The sequence below is a fragment of the Kryptolebias marmoratus genome, linkage group LG11 (assembly GCF_001649575.2).
Source record: "Kryptolebias marmoratus isolate JLee-2015 linkage group LG11, ASM164957v2, whole genome shotgun sequence".
Taxonomy (NCBI): Eukaryota; Metazoa; Chordata; class Actinopteri; order Cyprinodontiformes; family Rivulidae; genus Kryptolebias; species Kryptolebias marmoratus.
The window spans coordinates 12,233,952-12,251,858 of record NC_051440.1 but is presented as its reverse complement, the minus strand read 5'-3'; the positions used below and the strand labels follow the sequence as shown (position 1 = coordinate 12,251,858).

The following is a 17,907-nucleotide window of genomic DNA, read 5'->3' as shown; positions in this document are numbered from 1 at the left end:
AGTAAAGAAGGGACTGAATTGTGGTGGCCATACTGAATTGAACTGACTCCAAACATGTAAATGCTGAGTATGTGTAAGGGATGATGCCCAGCTACTACCACAACAAATGTTAACTTAATATATGTATAATTGGCCATTTTTGTTTTTGCTAAGGTTTATTAGTTGCGAATGGTGTTGACTCCAAAATCCAAAATCACTGGATAAACATCCAGTGATTACTTTCTGGGAGTTTCATTAAAAATCATCCACTGGTTCATGAGATATTTTGCTAACGCTACAGACAAACAAGCAAACATGAGTAAAAATATTATCAGCGGGCAACCATAATGATCCAGCATACTGAAACAACACGAAGGGTGTTTTTCAAGAACATTTTTATTACCTAATCTTTGTTACAAATTTGAGAGTATCAAAAAGTCTGTTGCAACATTTCAACACATAAAATCTTATATTTCGTTGCTCACTTTGGTTTTAAAAAATGCATTTTGGTACTCAAAATCAAAAACATTAGAAAACTTAAATAACAGGTAAATCTACAGTCTACGTCTAAATCCAAAACTTGTGACGGCAAAGTTACCACGGCCTTCCAAATTCATTTGTTCATAGAAATCATCACTCCGACGAATTGAATTTGAAATAAGACATGTTTTGGAAAATGTCACATTACAATTTTAGAAATGTTTTGGTTTTAATTTGTGCTTAAAAAAAGGACAATCTAAGTCTGATTTTTCCAATGTGACCTAAAAAAATCAATCAGGTGTTCTTACATCTCAAGCTTAAAAGGAATATCTGGAAAAAGGCCTTTCTAGTGACCAAACTTATCGGAAAACATCACTTTTGAAAGCAAATCACGTATGCAAATGAAAACCAAATGAAATCACTATATAACAGAGACTGTGATCCTTTGGTCAGGATTATTTGTATTACAAAGATATAAAAATTGATTATGTTGCTCTTCGCAAAGAGGGCTTCCATTATGATAGTCAGAATCCTTCACTGTCGCTCCTGGACAGGAAACATACCGAAGAGAAGAAGATTATTCTTCACTCTCACAAAAACACTAAATTATTGAAACGTGACGAACGATTCTCTCACTTAGAAACCTCTCTGATCATCCATCACTGGCAGGACACACCGGATCTTTGGTCTTGTGACAATACTTTACTTGTGACCGCATCGTACCAAGGATCAACTGTATAGAAAGCAAGCCGTGCCCGTCTGAGGAAGAAGACAACTCTTTGGATAATAGCAATGGTCTAGAAGGCAGGTGGAGCACGAGGCTTGTGCTAAAGCTTTCACCAGAATAAAGCACTAAAACACATTTACACAGAGAAACCGGCATCGTTAGATGAACTTCTCACATCTCTGGCAAACACAATATTTTGGCAAACACTCCCTCAACGTACATCTGTTATATTTTTGGTCGCCCTATAGTTTCTTTTGTATCATCAAAAATTCTTTGGGTGCAGTTCCTTTCTGTCTTTGGATCTAATCATTTACAGTTCGTACAGCCCTTTCTATTATAAGGCAATCTTAAAGCTTTGAGTTCAGTGCACTGGCGATGCCGAACAATATCGTTTGATAAAGCTAAAAAATAGTTAGACAAAATCTAATGCACTTGTCATCTTCACAACAAAGATTTCACAAACAAAAAAAAGTGAAGCAAAAGCTCTTTCAACCATGAAAATAAAAAGTAGAATGCAATACCCTAAAGGTAGGTAAAAACACGGAAATGAAGCGTTTCACTTTGTCCCCTGAGTGTTAGATAATACTGCAGAATAAGTGGTGAAAAAGGAGGTAGTAAGGTCTTTAAAGGACAGAACAATGAGGTAGATAATCCGTCAAAAAGGGGGGAGGAGGGGATCCACAACATCTTCCGCTCTAGTGGAGAAGTAATTAAATATAATGGAAAATGTATCCCAGTACATTTTGACATTCTTTTTAAACATTCATCATGGGTGAGCTTTGGTTAGGACAGACACTGCCAAACACACAAACAGGTAGGAAGTTGTCAAAGAAAGAAAAAACAAGTTTCAAAAGACATTCATACAAAATCCTGAGGTTCGTACGTCCGAAGCGAATGCGTATTTCTTCCGTTGCAGCAGCTGGCTTCCTGAAACCCTTGTCCATCACCAAGGAGCTCCTCTCAGGAAGTGAAGGAGGTAGAAGTGGCGTAGCTTTGGCCGCTGAGGAGCAGACCCGGAGCCCGGTGAGGTCAGGTGCTGGCTGGTACGCGAGTGTGCGCGGCGGGATGAGAGCCGTCCGAGGAGCTGGAAGGCCAGGAGGCGTCAGAGGCGGCGTGACGGAAGAGGCGCATCGTTTCTGTTTCCCCTTTAAACGACTGCCTCAGCTCAGTGCCGGCAGGACCGCTGTCTGACCCCGAGGACTCGGTTACTGAGCTGTGGCTGGTCGCGGGGTTGCTCATGTCTTCGTTGCTTTCTTCGCTGGAGTACTGTCCAGAATCTCCCGTTTCTTGGCTGCCCTCGCCAGCGTGGGGCTTCTCCGAGTGGAGGGGTCCGAAGATCATCTCCCGGGACGAGGGGGGCAGAGGAGCTGAGCCAGGATGCTCGTCGTACCTCAGGATGGTTTTTCCAGCCTCGTACAAGCTGGCCCTCGTTTCGGCCTGCAGAGACAGAGACGAAAGTGAAACACGACAAAAACAAAACCTGACCAGAAGTCTGGACAGCGTGGATGACTGCACGTCACGTACGTCGCTCGAGGGCGGATTTCTGATCTCGTTCTTGAAAAGCAGCCACCTCCTGCTTTGAATCTGGTTGCTGACTGGACCGCCGCTGTTTATGAGGATATTAGATCCACCCTGGAACAAATAAATGCACAAGGATTAAATGACTGACGGATCCAACAGGAACTGAGAGGCCATCAGCAGCCTTCAGATCTGATTGTCTCACCTTCGCGTCCATGAAGTCACTTATCATCGGTAAAAGCGCCTCGACGTTCTCTGAGTGGTAGTCACTGGGCAGCGGCAGACCAGTATGTGAGACATCAGAAGCTCCCACAGCAATCACTTTGGAACTGGATGATTTTCTGTTAGTCACACAATAATACAGTTACAATAACACATAACACATATTTTGTTTTTTCTCTTTTTTTGTTTATTGTGTGTTCGTACCTCGGTTTGCCCTTGGTGATCAGGATCAGGGCACACATGGCGATGCAGGTTAGCGCGATGCTCACACCAACCATAATCCCTGTCATGGAGCTCTGGTCTATGTGGTACAGATCGTCAGAAAACACTGGAAGCAAAAACACAACGTTTCACATGGTTGATTGTACGTTTAACTGGGAGAAACAATTTAAGTACAGATGAGAGATAATTTAATGAGAGAAGGAAGTTCAACAGTCTGGATAATCATTCTTTAAACATGGAAATGTCTTAATAACTTAAATTTGTGGCAATATTTATGACAGTTTCATTAATTAGTATTGGCTGTATTAAGTAAAGACAAAATGCCGCATCAGATTTAACATTAATATTCGTATATAAGCACGTTCTGCTTCAGCTGAATGAGATGTCTTTTCTATTTCTAACTCCTTTGCCTTCTTATAATGGATCAAGATAGCGTGTATTATTTTGAATTTTTCCAGAGCCACAAACAAGTACCTTTGCTACAGTATTAATGAATATATTTTATGTAGATTTTTGTTCTTGATGCCAGTCATTTATGCAACACAAGACAGAGCAAGATGTTAAAAAACTGGAAAATTCAGTATCACGTTTAATTTGACAAAAATGTATGAAGTGTACTATAAATATTCTTAACCCCCCGTCCAAAAAAAACCCCCAAAACATTAAAAAAGAAACTGCAACTAAATTAACTAAACCTAAGTGGCGTCACTGACTTAGTCTTGTCTTCATTTAAGAACAAAATCAGTAACAGAAGGGTAAAGACTTACTTTTTTTAAAGTATAAAGCAAAAATTTGTAACTAGAAGCTCGATGTGAAAACTAAATGAGAAGCATCCATCGTGTTTGATGCTTCAGCGTTTTATGTAGCTGACCTGCTGTATCTGGGAATGTGTCGGAGTGCCTGGGGTTCTTGCTGCGGTGGACGTGTCCGTGCTTCAGTGGCAGCTCCACGGTGTCAGAGAAAGGTCCGTCACCCACCCTGTTGGAGGCGCATAACTTCACCAGGTAGACAGTCCCCGGCTCCAGCTTCTCCAATAAGGCCATTGTATGACTTCCTAGAATCATAAAAAAAACAAAAACTAAATAAAATTCAGAGAAGCTCTCACGCTATACTTAAAGTCTTATGTTTCACTGAAAATGCCACGCATACTCTGAACATCTGTTTACAAAAGAAGAGGCAGAGATAAGGAAATAGAAAAGTATTTATGCGACTGGCTCAAGTAATGATAATCAGCAAAATTCAACACAGAACACAGGAGATCTTAAAATATTCATAGGTAAGAACTGCATTTGACTGAAACCAGATTCAACCCTCCAGTACTCTTTGTTAAACATAAATATTCACCAGCTAACTGTTTAGGGAACTTTTATTAAATATGTTGGTAAAGTTCCGCCTCGCAGAGCTGCTGTTTGGTATGGATTTTACACATAAAGTGATCAAACAGACTGCTCACCCTCTCTCTGTATTCTCTGCCAGTGTCCAGCCAGCCAAGCTTTCTGCGAAGCGTAGAGGATGGTATAGTGTGTGACCACCACACTGGGCTCTGTGGGCTCCCTCCACGACACCAGAGCGGTGTCGTCCTCGATTAGAGTTACTCGTACTCCTGCGGGAGGCTGACTCGGTGCTGCAGACAGAGGATTCATGGTCATAATGAACCAAATTATCTGAAGTGCGTCTGCACACTACAGGAAATAATAAGCTGCAGAGAAGGCGGCATAATCTGGATGTTCTGATGCTACACTCATGTCCAATTTGTTACCTGCTGGCAGGGTCTGATGGTAAACAACCAAACTCCAGGGGCTTGACATCTGGTCCACATGCAGACGCACTACAAACTCATAGCGAGTGTTCGGAATCAAATTCTGAACAATCACACTCTGCTTGGTGCTGTGAAGAAAAACAGCGTATATTAGGGAAACTTCTCGTGTCTTTATTTATAGGAGAACAGGATTCATTTTTTCTGTCAGGGAATTAACACCAGCTTCACGAGGGGCTTACGTTTGCAGGTAGCGTATAGCAGAGACGTTGTGTGTGCCCACAGGTGTACAGCGGACTGTAAAGCTGACGGCTTTTCCAGGAGCAAACGCAGGACGACTCCAACGCAGGGACACCGCGGATGAGTTGCTGGTTAAGACTGTGACTTGATGTGGAGGGGGAGGGGCTGCTGCCACTTGGTCTCTAGCCGCTGAGAGATACAAACAAAAAGAACCAAATTAAGGAACAAGATGAGAATAATATCCAGAGACAAGTTGATTTAAATAAACTCTACCCATGTACTCACACACACATCCTGGAGTACTAATCGTTCGGTCTGTCTGATAGCCATCTCCAACTTTACTGATAGCCAGAATCTTGACATGATACTTTCTCCTTGGATCTGGAATGCAAAAAAAAGAAAAGGAAACAAACATAAAAGATAACATTTCAGCTTCATTCACGGAACAAAGAATCTTTTGTCCAATAATGTCAAAGCCTTAGTAGGGAGCAGAGACAGAGGATGATCATTTAGAAAGAAATTTGGAAAAAGACACACAAGAACATTAAGCTGTGGGAGTGAGAGTATTCATGATTTAGCAGGTCATATGTGGCCGTGGATGGACAATGCACGGTCGCCTGTGTTACCTCAACCTCTCATTTGTCATGTGTTGTTCTTTGTGAGGAGCATGAGAAAGATCAACAAGCCCCAGTGAATCCAGCGACATAGCAAAAAACACATCATTACCATGAAACCTAAATCTTATGGTGGATTTTAAAATAAAATATAAAGGAAGTGGATCAGACAGCATAAACTAATACACTGAATAGTTAAAAACGGAAGTGACAACACAGGAAGAAACAACCAGAGGCCACAAATGAGGCTGAGGTCTGAGACATCGTTTCATTTGAAAACATGTTTTAACTTGAAAAACTCCCCCTGCCCCAGGCTCTCTAAATCAGGATGCTTTTTAAGCAGTGTTTAGATTTGTTTTATGCCTCGTGTGTGAAAGGTCAGCCTTTAGGTATTGACCAATGACAGCGGAGTGTCCAGGCCCATTTTGGGGGGCTGGGCCACGGGGCAGTGTTCAGCTGCTGGGATCCTGGGCCCATGGGACTCGGTGGGGGTTTACTGGGGTCACCAAGCCAGGCCAACATAGAACAGAAGGAATCTGGACACAGGGCTGTGGGACAGGAGGTGGGCCCCTTTTGTTTCCCCCTTTTCACGTTTTTGTCCACTGCCTTTGTGTTATAGCCTTAAACTTGGGGTAACAGCATAGATAGACAGAATCAGTGGGATGACTGAGTATGAAACCAAAAATAGTGGAGGAAAAAAGGTTTATTTATTTAAAGTTCTAAGTTTTTATAGTTGAGCTAAAAATTAAAACAGTCACTGCAAATCCACTCCGATTTCCTACTCATGATTTGCTATGAAGTGAGCAGTAACAATATATTTTTAAAGTTGTAACTGTATCACTTTTTACTTTTTCTGAGGATAGTTTGGGTAATATTGCAGATAGCTGCTGGTTATTTACATAGAAGCACAGATGACCAGTGGGGGCAGGGTCATTAATCCAAGACTGCTGTCTCACGACCAAAGGTCAGAGGCTCGGTCCAGCTTTCGTCCATCCTTACGGCTCTTTGTTTGTGAGCACCACTGTCCAGCTAAAGGGAGGTGGTGGCCAGGGTCTTACCAGGGCAAGTTTGGCCCAGGACTGAACACAATGGCTGTGCATAATTAAGCAAGCCTTGGGATGGGAAACGGTGGTGGGAGGGACATCTGGTTACTGACCTCTAACCTTGGGAGCCTGATCTCAAACAATACCAGAGAAACACTGGGGAAGACTGCTGGTTAGACAAGAGAGGTCAGCTCATATTGATCAGGACAGAGGGTGGAAATGCAAATGCAGCATCCAACTGCCCACTGAATCAAATTAGGCGATGCAGAAACGATCCATCTGAGTGAGAACCCATCGGTCACTTGCTGTCTAATTTGCAGACATTCACAAAGATAGTCAAATATGTCCATGTGCACTTTTCCTTCCTCTCGCTACTCACCAAGACCACCGATAGTGTGGGTGTAGGTTTGAGCTTGCAGCAGGGTGCTAGGCTGCTCCGGTTGACCTTCCTCGTGGTAACACAGCCGGAAACCCTGCACAGCCACAGAGTCGGAGGAGGTCTGCCAGCGAGCCACGATGGAGGTGCAGTTAAGAGGCTCAAGTTGAAGAACCGGGGCTGAAGGCACTAAGAAAGGGGGCAGAGAAAGCAAGCATGGGATCAGTACAATTTTATTTGTAGAGCATTACAAAAAGCACAAAGAAAAACTAAAACAAACCAATAAAAACAACAAGCTGGTGCCTGAGCAAAAGTAAAGAAGGATGGTTTAAGTCCAAATTAAGAATTTTTGCTTTGACAAATATTAAACATGCTTTATTCTAATAATTACAAAAAATACTTTTTCTTTAATTCAAAAATAGTAAATTTATATTTAAATATATAATTATTGAGTATACAGTTCTATAACTTTTTAACATAAAATTTAGATTTGGAGGACAAAATCCTCCCCCTTCCCAGCAGGTCATTAAAATAGGCAATTCTTTCCCCCCACATAGAAGCCTGAGGCCCTCTCTTTATGATCCGTGACTGAGGCCGCTCTAAAATCACTGACAGCGAGGGGCAAAGGTTTCTGGGTAACCATCACAAAGAGTGTGGGACAATGCTACAAGAGCAAACTCTAGTATTATACCAAACACACTGCATGAACTCTGGAGAACCCTCTGATATTCCAACAGCAGCGAAGCAAAAAAATGTGACAAAAGCAAAAAAAAAAAAAAAACAATTCTTTTTTCTGATTACCAGATGTTTGAATCTAATTTGGTTCTACATATAAAAAAAAAATCCACCACTTCCTACTGTCAAAACTCATGACAACACTTTGTTCCCAGGTTTACCTTTACTGCTGGAGATCTTCGGTGTGCGGTGTGAGGTCCATGCTGAGGGCTCACACCAACCCACTTGTGTGGCTGCAGCCATGCGGAGCAAGTAGATGGTGTCTGGCTGCAGGCCCTCTAAGCGATATTCCGTGCTGTTGTGTGGTAGCTCCACATTTGTGACAGTATCATCGGTAGCGGTGCGATACGAAAGTCTGTAGGCCATCATACGCCCGCGGCTAATCTTCGCTGGCAGTGGCTGCCAGCTCACCTGGATGTCTGCTGAACTGTGGCTGGTCAGAGTTAACTCTGGGGTGCGCAGCGGTACTGCAGAAAAATATGAAAAACAGTCGTTTATGATACATCACATTCGTGTGGTCACAGATTTCTTAAGAATAAACACAGGTTCAAAGTACGTCACTTGCAGAGTCTCAGTGCTCTGTGCTTACCATCCTCCAGAGTATGTTGACTGACTTGGTCTGACATTCGACTGGCTCCCATTGGCATATAAGCCACAATGTAAAAACTGTAGTTTCGTGCCGGCTCCAGGTCATCGATGATGTAACTGGTCGTGTCGTTGCCAATAACAACTTGGTATTCTTCGTTGTTTAGACCTGACATGCAAAAGAAAAACATTAAGTACTTGAATAAACATGTTCAAATGATCAAAAAAGAATGACATTTATCTTTTCTTTAAACATGTATTGCAAGGAACAAACTCATAACTGCTTCCTTACCATTAAAAGAACTCCCATTAAACATCTTAAATACTTTATAGAGTTTCTGCTTTATAAATTTAGTGTTTTAGATAGAATATCTCCTTTCACTGTTGGTCTGCAAGACTGTGAAACATAGCTACCCTGTCCCTTTAGGAGAAAGCAGATTGAGCAGGAGAGTGGACAATGGGCCAGCCGAGCCTGTTATTTAAGTGAAGTTGCCATTCTGAGTCCCCCTTGACCTCTGCTCTACGCAGGAACAACAGATGGCCTTCAGCTGGGAAACGCTGATCACACGTAACAGTGATGTGGCTCAGTGAAGTTAACAGTGACCGTGCATCTTTTCACGCTTCCATCCCTCAAAGTTTTGGACTTTTATCAAGCTCAAATAATGAGAATATTAAAAAAAAAAGTTTATATCTTAGTCTCACCTTCTGCCTTCATATAATGGATGGAGTAGGCGATAACTTTGTCTGCGTTGTAGAGAGGTCTCTCCCAGGCAAGAAGGATGGCAGAGCTGGAGATGGTCTCAGCATGGACATTCCTGGGTGCGCTGGGCCTGTCCTCGGACATGACAACAATGAGGCGGGCCAAAGACAGCACGGATCCCTGTTCATTCTCTGCCACGCACTGATAGATGGCGTCATCTTCAGGGATAATCTGGGTGATCACCAATTTACTGAGAAAAAATGAAACAACAATTAAAAAAAAAAATCAGTAAAACACATACAGGAGCTATGGAGGGGTATCTTCATTTCATTTAAGCAAGTCCTTTTGAGGTACTTGGGTATGCTTAACTCTGACCATCACTCCTGATGTAAAGTACCTGTTATACATTTTAATCCTCCCATTTAGATGAACCTCCTCTCCATTCTTTAGCCAGCTGATGCGTGGTGGGGGCACTCCTTCTGCGTGGCACATAAATCGGGCAGTGCCTGCTCTTGGACGGGTTTGGCTCTCAGGCTTCTCAACAATGGTCGGTGGCACTGAAACAGATGTGTATGCAAAAAAACGATGAGAACACAGTCTAATGCTTATAAACACTAAGCCATAAAAAACTATCTGCACGTCAGTTTGCATTTAACACTTTAGCTAGAAGTAGGTTTAAGGGGTTTATGGAACCTAGAACTGTGAGGTTAGCCGCTGCAGTGGTGTGGTTGCGGGTTCCAGGTGTTGAGGCCCTGCAGAGGTAGACTCCACTATGCTTGGAATTAACATCAGTAATAACCAGATTCCCGTTTCCCAGCACTTTGGCATTGTAGACGTCGATGGGTTTACTGTCAGCACGGCTCCAGGAGATGATGGGTGATGGATTGCCTGTGGCCACACACTCCAGTACTACGGTTTGGTGAAGGGTTGTGGTGACATTCTGTGGGCCAGCAACGATTCGGGGCTTCTGACGGGGTTTGGGGCCTGAAACTTCACGAGAAAGCATAAACGTTACAACGAAAACTTTGGAGTTAAAAAGCTCTGTTTTGCAGTTACTGTACCTTTGCTGACTGTCAGCGTGGCCTCTCTGCTCTTTAAACGGCTTCCGATGTTAGTCGCCACACATCGATATTCTCCGGCGTCTTCCACTTGTACGTTGTGAATTTGGAGGACTCCGTTGAGTAAAACCGTTATTCTGAGCGCATAAAAATGTTAAGTTAGGGACAAAATAGAGAACATATTGAGTTCCTGCTACTTTTTTACCAATATAAGTGGATTGTTTGGGAATTTCTGTTTAAAAAGATGCAAACGTCTTTGGGTACCTGTCTGTTTGTAGTGGAAGCGTGCTTTGGTTGAACTCCCAGGTGATGGAGGCTGGAGGGGTTGAAGTAACTGCACAGGAAAATCGTGCAACAGAGCCTTCAGACACCACCATGGACACAGGATGAAATTGAAATTCTGTGATCCCTGTAAATGAAATAAGCATGCCTGTCAGTAACAACGCCTGAAAGCAAATCTCACTTAACAAGTCTTTCTGAAACTGTGTAGTGCTGGTCTCATCCAAGTGATGAACTGATTTTGATGAATGTTTCTGATCATATGAGAAGAATTGATCTTTTTAAGACACCACCTGCTTTTGTGTAGATGAGGGATAGTGTCCCATTGTGACTTGCTGGACCAATCAATGGATCAATTTAAGAATGACAGTGAATAATGCATTATTATAGATAAAAAATAATCCATGCACTTTGCATAAAAAGAACTGCAACCAATAGCAAAGGACAAACAATAACAGCATGAAATCGTGAGCCTATGTCCTCACAAACAAGCAAGATGTAACTTTTCTATTGTTTCGTGCTGCACATATTTCGCAGCATTTTAATGGGAAAAAAACAAATTCTTATTATTTCCGGTCTTATGTATCAACACATAATAAAAACACTGATTCCTACCAGGTGCAGAAATTACACACAGCGCATACAGACTTAGATAAGCAACAACACAAAACAATACCAAAATGTAGAAGCTGTGTTAAAGATGTGTGTTAGCTCTAACCCACAACTCAATAACTTTAGCATCAATAACATGAAGCGATCATCTTCTTGATGACGTTATTATAAGTCTCTCACAGAGCTGAGGATTTTTAGCCTACTCTTCTTTACAATTTTGCTCCAGTTTATTGAGGTTTAATTGGCATTAGTTTATGCACATCTTAATGTTCCATCACAGCATTTTTATGAAACTGAAGTCTGGGCTTGACTAACGATTTATCTATTTTTGTCAATTCCGTTTTAGACTTGCTTCATAACCCAGTTTGGACAGAGCTTCTGCTGTTGGTCTTTTGGTCTACAGAGGAGTTCATGATCGACTCAATGACTCCTGTGGCTGCAAAACAAGCCCAAATCATCACACCTCCACCACCATGCTTGAGGTATTTGTTTGTTTGTTTTTTATCAAACGTTCCACTGGGCGTTACGGACAAACAGCTCTTCTTTGGTCACATCTGCCTAAAAGGGCAATGTTCAAGAAGTCTTTTTAAAGAAGCATGTTGCATTTCAGCAATGCTGTTATGTTTTTTGTTTTGTTTTTTAAATAAGAGGTTTTATTTCTACAGCCCTGCCAACAAACCCTACCTGTTAGGTTTTTTTTTTTGCTAACTGTATTGTCTTTTATCATATTAACTGAGGCTTGTGCTCTTTACTTTAGTTGTATGTGCATGATCCAGTCAGATCCTGCTAATTAGAACAAAATAAATTACCAAGACATCTGCGAGCAATCTGCAAAGTCACACTTCATGTGTGCACACATTATGAAAAGTCTTTCAGTAGTCACCAGAAAGAAGCCCCCATCTGCATTTAGGTGGGGCAAACTCAATACCATATCATCAATGACCTTAATTCATTAAGGTGATAAGTCCCTCCCTCCCCCTCACTCAGAGAGGAAGTCAATAACATGTTTTAGAAAATCAATACTCTTGCTCTCCCTCTGAAACGCCACATTTAAACCCCTGAGCTTTAAGGGAGCAAAATTACAGAGCAGTGCTTTAATTTAATGTCATATGTTTTAAACATCATACGAACAATCTGGTTATCCTGCTTATGGGATGAACCAAAACTTTTTATTTAGATCCTTTCTGGATTAATTTGCTAATTTATTCATCTGTATTTGAAGCATTTCCTTTTTCAGGAAATGCTTCATTAAAGTAAGATCCTAAGTCAGGATAGATGTATCGATTTAAGAACAGACTTATCAAGTACTCTGGCCTGGTTTGTCTCAACAAAACACAGCCGACTGGTAAGAACTGTGAAATGCATATTAAACTGGAAGGACGTTTTAAATAATAAGTTGATGAGTGGCTGGGATCAGAGATGCAGGTGGTGGGTGTGGTCCATCTGCTAATACGGTCACGTCTGCTGTGGAGAAGAAATCGATGTTTAGGTAGAGCAGTACAAAGGTTTCTCCAAAGAGGTCAGAGGTCACCTGAATCCCCCTGTCCAGTCAAATCCACCCCAAACTGCAGCCAGATTTAAAACAGTTTGCCATTAGTCCCCCCCCCAAAAAAAAAGAGTTTGGAGATTTCTGTGTTATTATTAACGTTCTATGCAATCAATTATATTGGAAAGAGATTTATTTTGGAAGCATTTAATGAAAAGACACCTTTTAGGCAATGTGTGTAAATGCTGTAGATGTAGAGTGATGCAGTCCAAGAACAGCACTAAAAAAAAGACGGTTCCTATGTGTAAAAAAGTTTTCAAAGGACCAAAATTCTCTATAGTGGAAACTCAGACCCTTTTTACTCACATGACAAAGTGCTTTCCTTGAAGGGACAACAGAGGGTCTGAGCTAGTGAAAGGGGGAGCTGAGGGCTGGGGGGGACACAGCAGCAGGGCTCCCCCACAGCAAGAGCAGGCCTGTGACATCACAAAGCCTTTCCACTGGTGACCCTTGACCCCTAGGATCTCTGGACAGAAGGGAAGCACAGAGGAGTCCCATCCTCCACTCCACGCCCACAGCTGACCAAAAAAACCTTTAACCCTTTCACTGACTAAGATCGGACACCAGACCAAACTTGAATTTGGATTTGTTTATCTGGTCAGTACACAGAGAAACCTGAAGTTTGTCGCTGCTATTTATAGATTTTGAAAACTAATGACAAGAGAATAGACATATCATATTGTGCACATATCAATATTTATAAACTGCTTGGTGAGAAAAATAAGCATAGTTTTAAAATGGCGTCTATTAGGATAGTTTTCTAAAACCCTACAACCTCACTGTCAGTGTCAAAATCACTAAACTGCAGGGTCTATTCTAGTCTCCATGACAACAGCCATGGGATATCCTTTCTAAAACCTTTAGAAAGAGCCCACGGTAGACCAGGCTCATTGAATAGATGCAGCTGTCTTGTCCACTGATATGTGGACAAACAAATGCCCTGAGATCTCGCCTTTTCTTGCAGGGCAGTTGGGGGCACGCCAAACAAAGGCTGAAAGGCAAATGGCCTTTCAGAGATTCCTCTGTGTAGCGGACCATTCTGCAATTACACAGAGTCGCAGTCTGAAGTCACAGCGCAGTCCTGCAAACATTTAAACAGTGAGACCGCGGCAATCTCTAACTTTTTACTGGTGTTTGCAGATTACCCTCATATGTGGACAAGCAGTGCTCTTCCCCAAAAAGACTACACACTGCTTGTTTATGGAGTATTTATGAGTTTTTGGATTGACTCCCCATTTATCTTTAACTGTCTCTTAAATGCTTGAATATGTGGTCTGACATGGAAGCCAGTACTGTGAGGTTTTTGCTGGGAGGAAAAAAAAAGAAAAAGTGTTGAGGACATCTGCTTCTCATCTCCAGGTTAGTAACCCATTAAATACCATGCTGATGGTAAAAGTTGGACAATGACACATAAGGAACAAGTGTAACCAAGCATCATTTTGGTTCCAACTGTGGGGAAAAACAACAACTTAGCACAATTGTTTTTACTCCTCATACTTACTTGCGATAGTCAGATGTGATCTTTGGCTTAAGATAGCTCCATATCGGTTTTGCGAGAGGCACTGGTAGAATCCTTCATCTGAATCCTCCTTGGCATGCTTTATCTTTGGTATGAAAAGGGAGCCGTTGGGCAGAAAGTTTACATGTTCACTTTCTGCCAGCCGGACTCCATTCTTCAGCCACTTGATGGTGACTGGAGGCTGCCCATGAGCCTGACAGTCCAACACAGCAGGATCCTTTGGTAGTACGGTCAGATCACTGGGCTCCGTGATGAAGGACAGCTCGCTAAAACAGAAAACACCTACAGGGAGAGGGCAGTAACTTTAAGTAAGGGCTGGATATGTTTGGAAACTTAAAAAAAGGACATATAGAATGATGTAATGTATGTAGTATAGCAAACTCTATCATACCCTTATGGAGCATAAATATATCAAGAATATATTGGAAACACAGCAATGAATAAATAATGTATAAATGAGAAAATTGGATATGTATTTATAGCAATATATATGAACAATATATGGATATATATTGATGCATACATAATATAAATATATTGTATAATAAACAAGAAAATCTACCATTTTGTAATTTTTTGTAGTCAAAATATTTCCTTATCTTTATTTAAATTTAAATAGGTAACTATTCATCTCACTTTGTTAACAATTGCAAACATTTAATTTGTCTAAACACATGTTGTCATATGCAAATTTTTGCCAAATATAAACTTTTGGCTCCTTAAATTAACGTGTGAGATAAAAGGGCTAATAATACATTAACGTTATGTTAAATGTCGTATTTAAGCTAAAGTTTTAGTGAAATTAGCAAAGTTTTAGTAACATAATCTGCCTTCTTGACATTTTAAAATCAATTTGAGTCAAAAGCAGAGCCGTCTTAGAAAAATAAAACACCAAGTTATAGTCGGTATGCCAATTAGTAGTCGGGGACTTCAAACAAGATGACAATTTCCCATGACTCGTTTAGCTAAAACAGTAAAAAGAAACACAATACTTACTCGATAAAGGAAGAAACAATACAAAAATAAGCCAACGCTGGCAAAGTTTCATCTTAAAATTGGCCATTTATCCAGATTGTGTCATTTTCCCCCCCTGTGAGAGTCGCCGGTGTCCAGCGTCCGTCCAGCGCTCCTTCAGTATCACCAATGATACCAACCGCACACCAACGGCTCTGCTGTGGAGCCGGGGAGCTCAAGCCCCGCCCTTTCACGCATGCGCAGTGATCTGAACATGGGAGCTAAACAAAACATCTACACAGTGTTTTCATTGATCTGAAAAAATCATTTTATCAGATCCTCATTTGAAGATAAAGGTAACAACAGGGATCCCGTCCGAAACGGTGCTTAAACAACAGAGCCAAGCCTAATAATTCTTATATGTATATATATATATATATATATATATATATATATATATATATATATATATATGGCCTAAGCTCTTTCGTAAAGTTACTAAACTTTAATAAGTGCACAGAGAGAAAGCAAAAGCTTTTTAGAAACTATTCCAGCAGAGTCAATAGCTTGTTCAAATTCAGCATTTACATAAAAGCTCAGTGATGTGCAAAATGTCCTGAGTCTTACCTCATCATATTATGCTTTCAAGGGGTCAGACCAGGCTGTCTTTCCAGGTTTTTAGCTGCTTTTTCCACTCATTATCTGTTCAGAACTTAATCATTTTCATAAGAATGTTTTGTTTTCATTTGATAAGCTACTTAACTCCAACCTAAGAAACATTGGAGCTGGAGTAAGCTCGTAAACTCAAGGGGTAAAGCAGTGTTGTCGATACATGACAAACAACAACTTTAAATGTGATCTTTCGGCACTTTGTTACCAGCAGCCCATCACAAAGACATAATTTGTTCCAATTTCATTAGCTCAATCTATGAAAAAAAAAACCTCAAAGAAACAGTTTGACACGTGGGTAAAAACCTTTTCACAGTACTGTATATATGACTGACCTACTTTCGTGTGACTGAAACTCACTACCTCAATATAATAGTTTTTGAAGTGCAAGTTTTAGTCCACATGACAGCACATTTGACTGTAATTGCCGTTTTGCATTTTATTTTTGCCATATCTGCCTACTTTTCCTATTTTTATACAGTTTGTGTGTGTTCTACAGGACAGAGTGTGTCAAGCATAATCCAAAGCGTTAGGCAAGACTAAACTCAGATTCTCTCAGATTTTTACTTTACTATTAGTACATCAACACATCAAGCGATGAACATGACCCTTGATTTTGTCTTGGTGAGACATGTCTTCTCTGTATGTCAGATATTTTCTTGCACAACGAATGTAGATGAGTATCCACATTGGTAATTATCAGTTACCAATGTGTAAAAAGCTCTGAACAGCATCTGCTCCTTCCACAGAACCTGGTAATTATGAACAGATATTGATGGCTGCAAGTCAGCTGTTTAATGAATTCAGATATTGATCCAGCGTCGGTGCCTTTTAACAATGACCCTCCTGTCTCCCGGCCCTCATTCAGGGATGACACAATGGGATCCAGCTGGTGGCTCAGCCGCGCTGCATCAGCAAAAACACCAGCCCACCGGTACAGGTAAATAAAGTCCTCACGTTCAGACCAACAACTGCCTCACATAACATTATCAGACGTTTCTGCTCTCATCCACGAAGGATTTCCAGGCATTACTGCCACGAGCTTGCACCTCCACACTTCAATATGCAATCAAAGGAGACGAGCAGAGTTTAATTATGTATTGATTAGAGCTGACTATTGATTTAATCAGCTAAAGCCTTATAAATATAATTTAAGGCTCAAACTGCTTGTCAGGTTGATAACATCTGGTGATGTGCTCATTCAGTAGTTTAGATTTGAAGATTTTATTTTTTGTATTCAAATATTTAATTCTTACTGATAACATACATTTGTTCTGGTGGGTGGGTTTTATGTTGTTGCATGTTTTTTTAGGACTCAGTGGTTGATTTCCTTTTGTAGATGGTAGATTACCAGCTAACTAACTAATGTTTACAGGCAACATTGATTGGAATGTCTCAGTTAAAAGCAACATGTTTTTTTGTTTTTTCTTTTTGCTTATCTGAACAAGCATAAAGAAAAACCCAACTTCGCTATCCAGCCTTCAAATGTTGACATCCTGAAAGAAATTTCAAAAGCTGAGAAAAGAAGTGCGGCGATGCACATAGAATCTGTTAAATCTGAGTGCTGAACGTTGCGTTGTGGAGGTTGGGAGCATCACTGGGCTCCACATGGCGAATGGTCCGGCTGTTTGGCCACAATCAATAGGGTTAAGGTCATTACCATGTTATGAATGCCACGGGGCCCTGGGAAAGCAGAGCAGAGGACTGCTGATCTGGGCTCTGATTGGCTGGAGCTTGTCTCTAGGACAGGCCATCCCCCTACTGACCCTACTTAGATGTCATTTGAAGGGCTGATGACCTTTAACCTCATGCTAAGGGGGGAGATGAATAGGTTTCTAATTTGCATAAAATTGACTGGGCAAGTATAAAAAGTGTACTTTGATTGTAAAAATCCAATAGGAACTTTTCTTAAAGGCAGTAATTTATATTACAGAAAAATCCCTTGTTTTACTTTATTTTCAAGTGTGAATTTAAAACTATGAACATAATTTAAAGATCATATCACTGTTAGAAACCAATCAATACTTTGTATATAAATTAACTGATTAAAGCTGCAGTGACTCAAGTCTTAGT

General features: G+C 41.0%; 1 protein-coding gene across 1 annotated transcript; it reads right to left on the bottom strand.

Moving 5' to 3' along the window:
* Nucleotides 1–380: 380 nt before the first annotated feature.
* LOC108229873 (protogenin B) lies at nucleotides 381–15,339 on the bottom strand. Its single transcript, XM_017405581.3, has 19 exons — nucleotides 15,208–15,339; nucleotides 14,194–14,493; nucleotides 10,520–10,664; nucleotides 10,259–10,392; nucleotides 9,891–10,187; nucleotides 9,595–9,754; nucleotides 9,200–9,447; nucleotides 8,502–8,666; nucleotides 8,074–8,379; nucleotides 7,181–7,366; nucleotides 5,430–5,525; nucleotides 5,147–5,333; nucleotides 4,908–5,035; nucleotides 4,602–4,772; nucleotides 4,020–4,202; nucleotides 3,131–3,254; nucleotides 2,910–3,045; nucleotides 2,711–2,818; nucleotides 381–2,623 (listed from the first exon to the last, which is right to left on the bottom strand). Exons 1-19 carry the CDS (start codon nucleotides 15,272–15,274, stop codon nucleotides 2,216–2,218), a joined length of 3,549 nt encoding a protein of 1,182 aa, XP_017261070.1. The 5' UTR covers nucleotides 15,275–15,339; the 3' UTR covers nucleotides 381–2,215.
* Nucleotides 15,340–17,907: the final 2,568 nt, after the last annotated feature.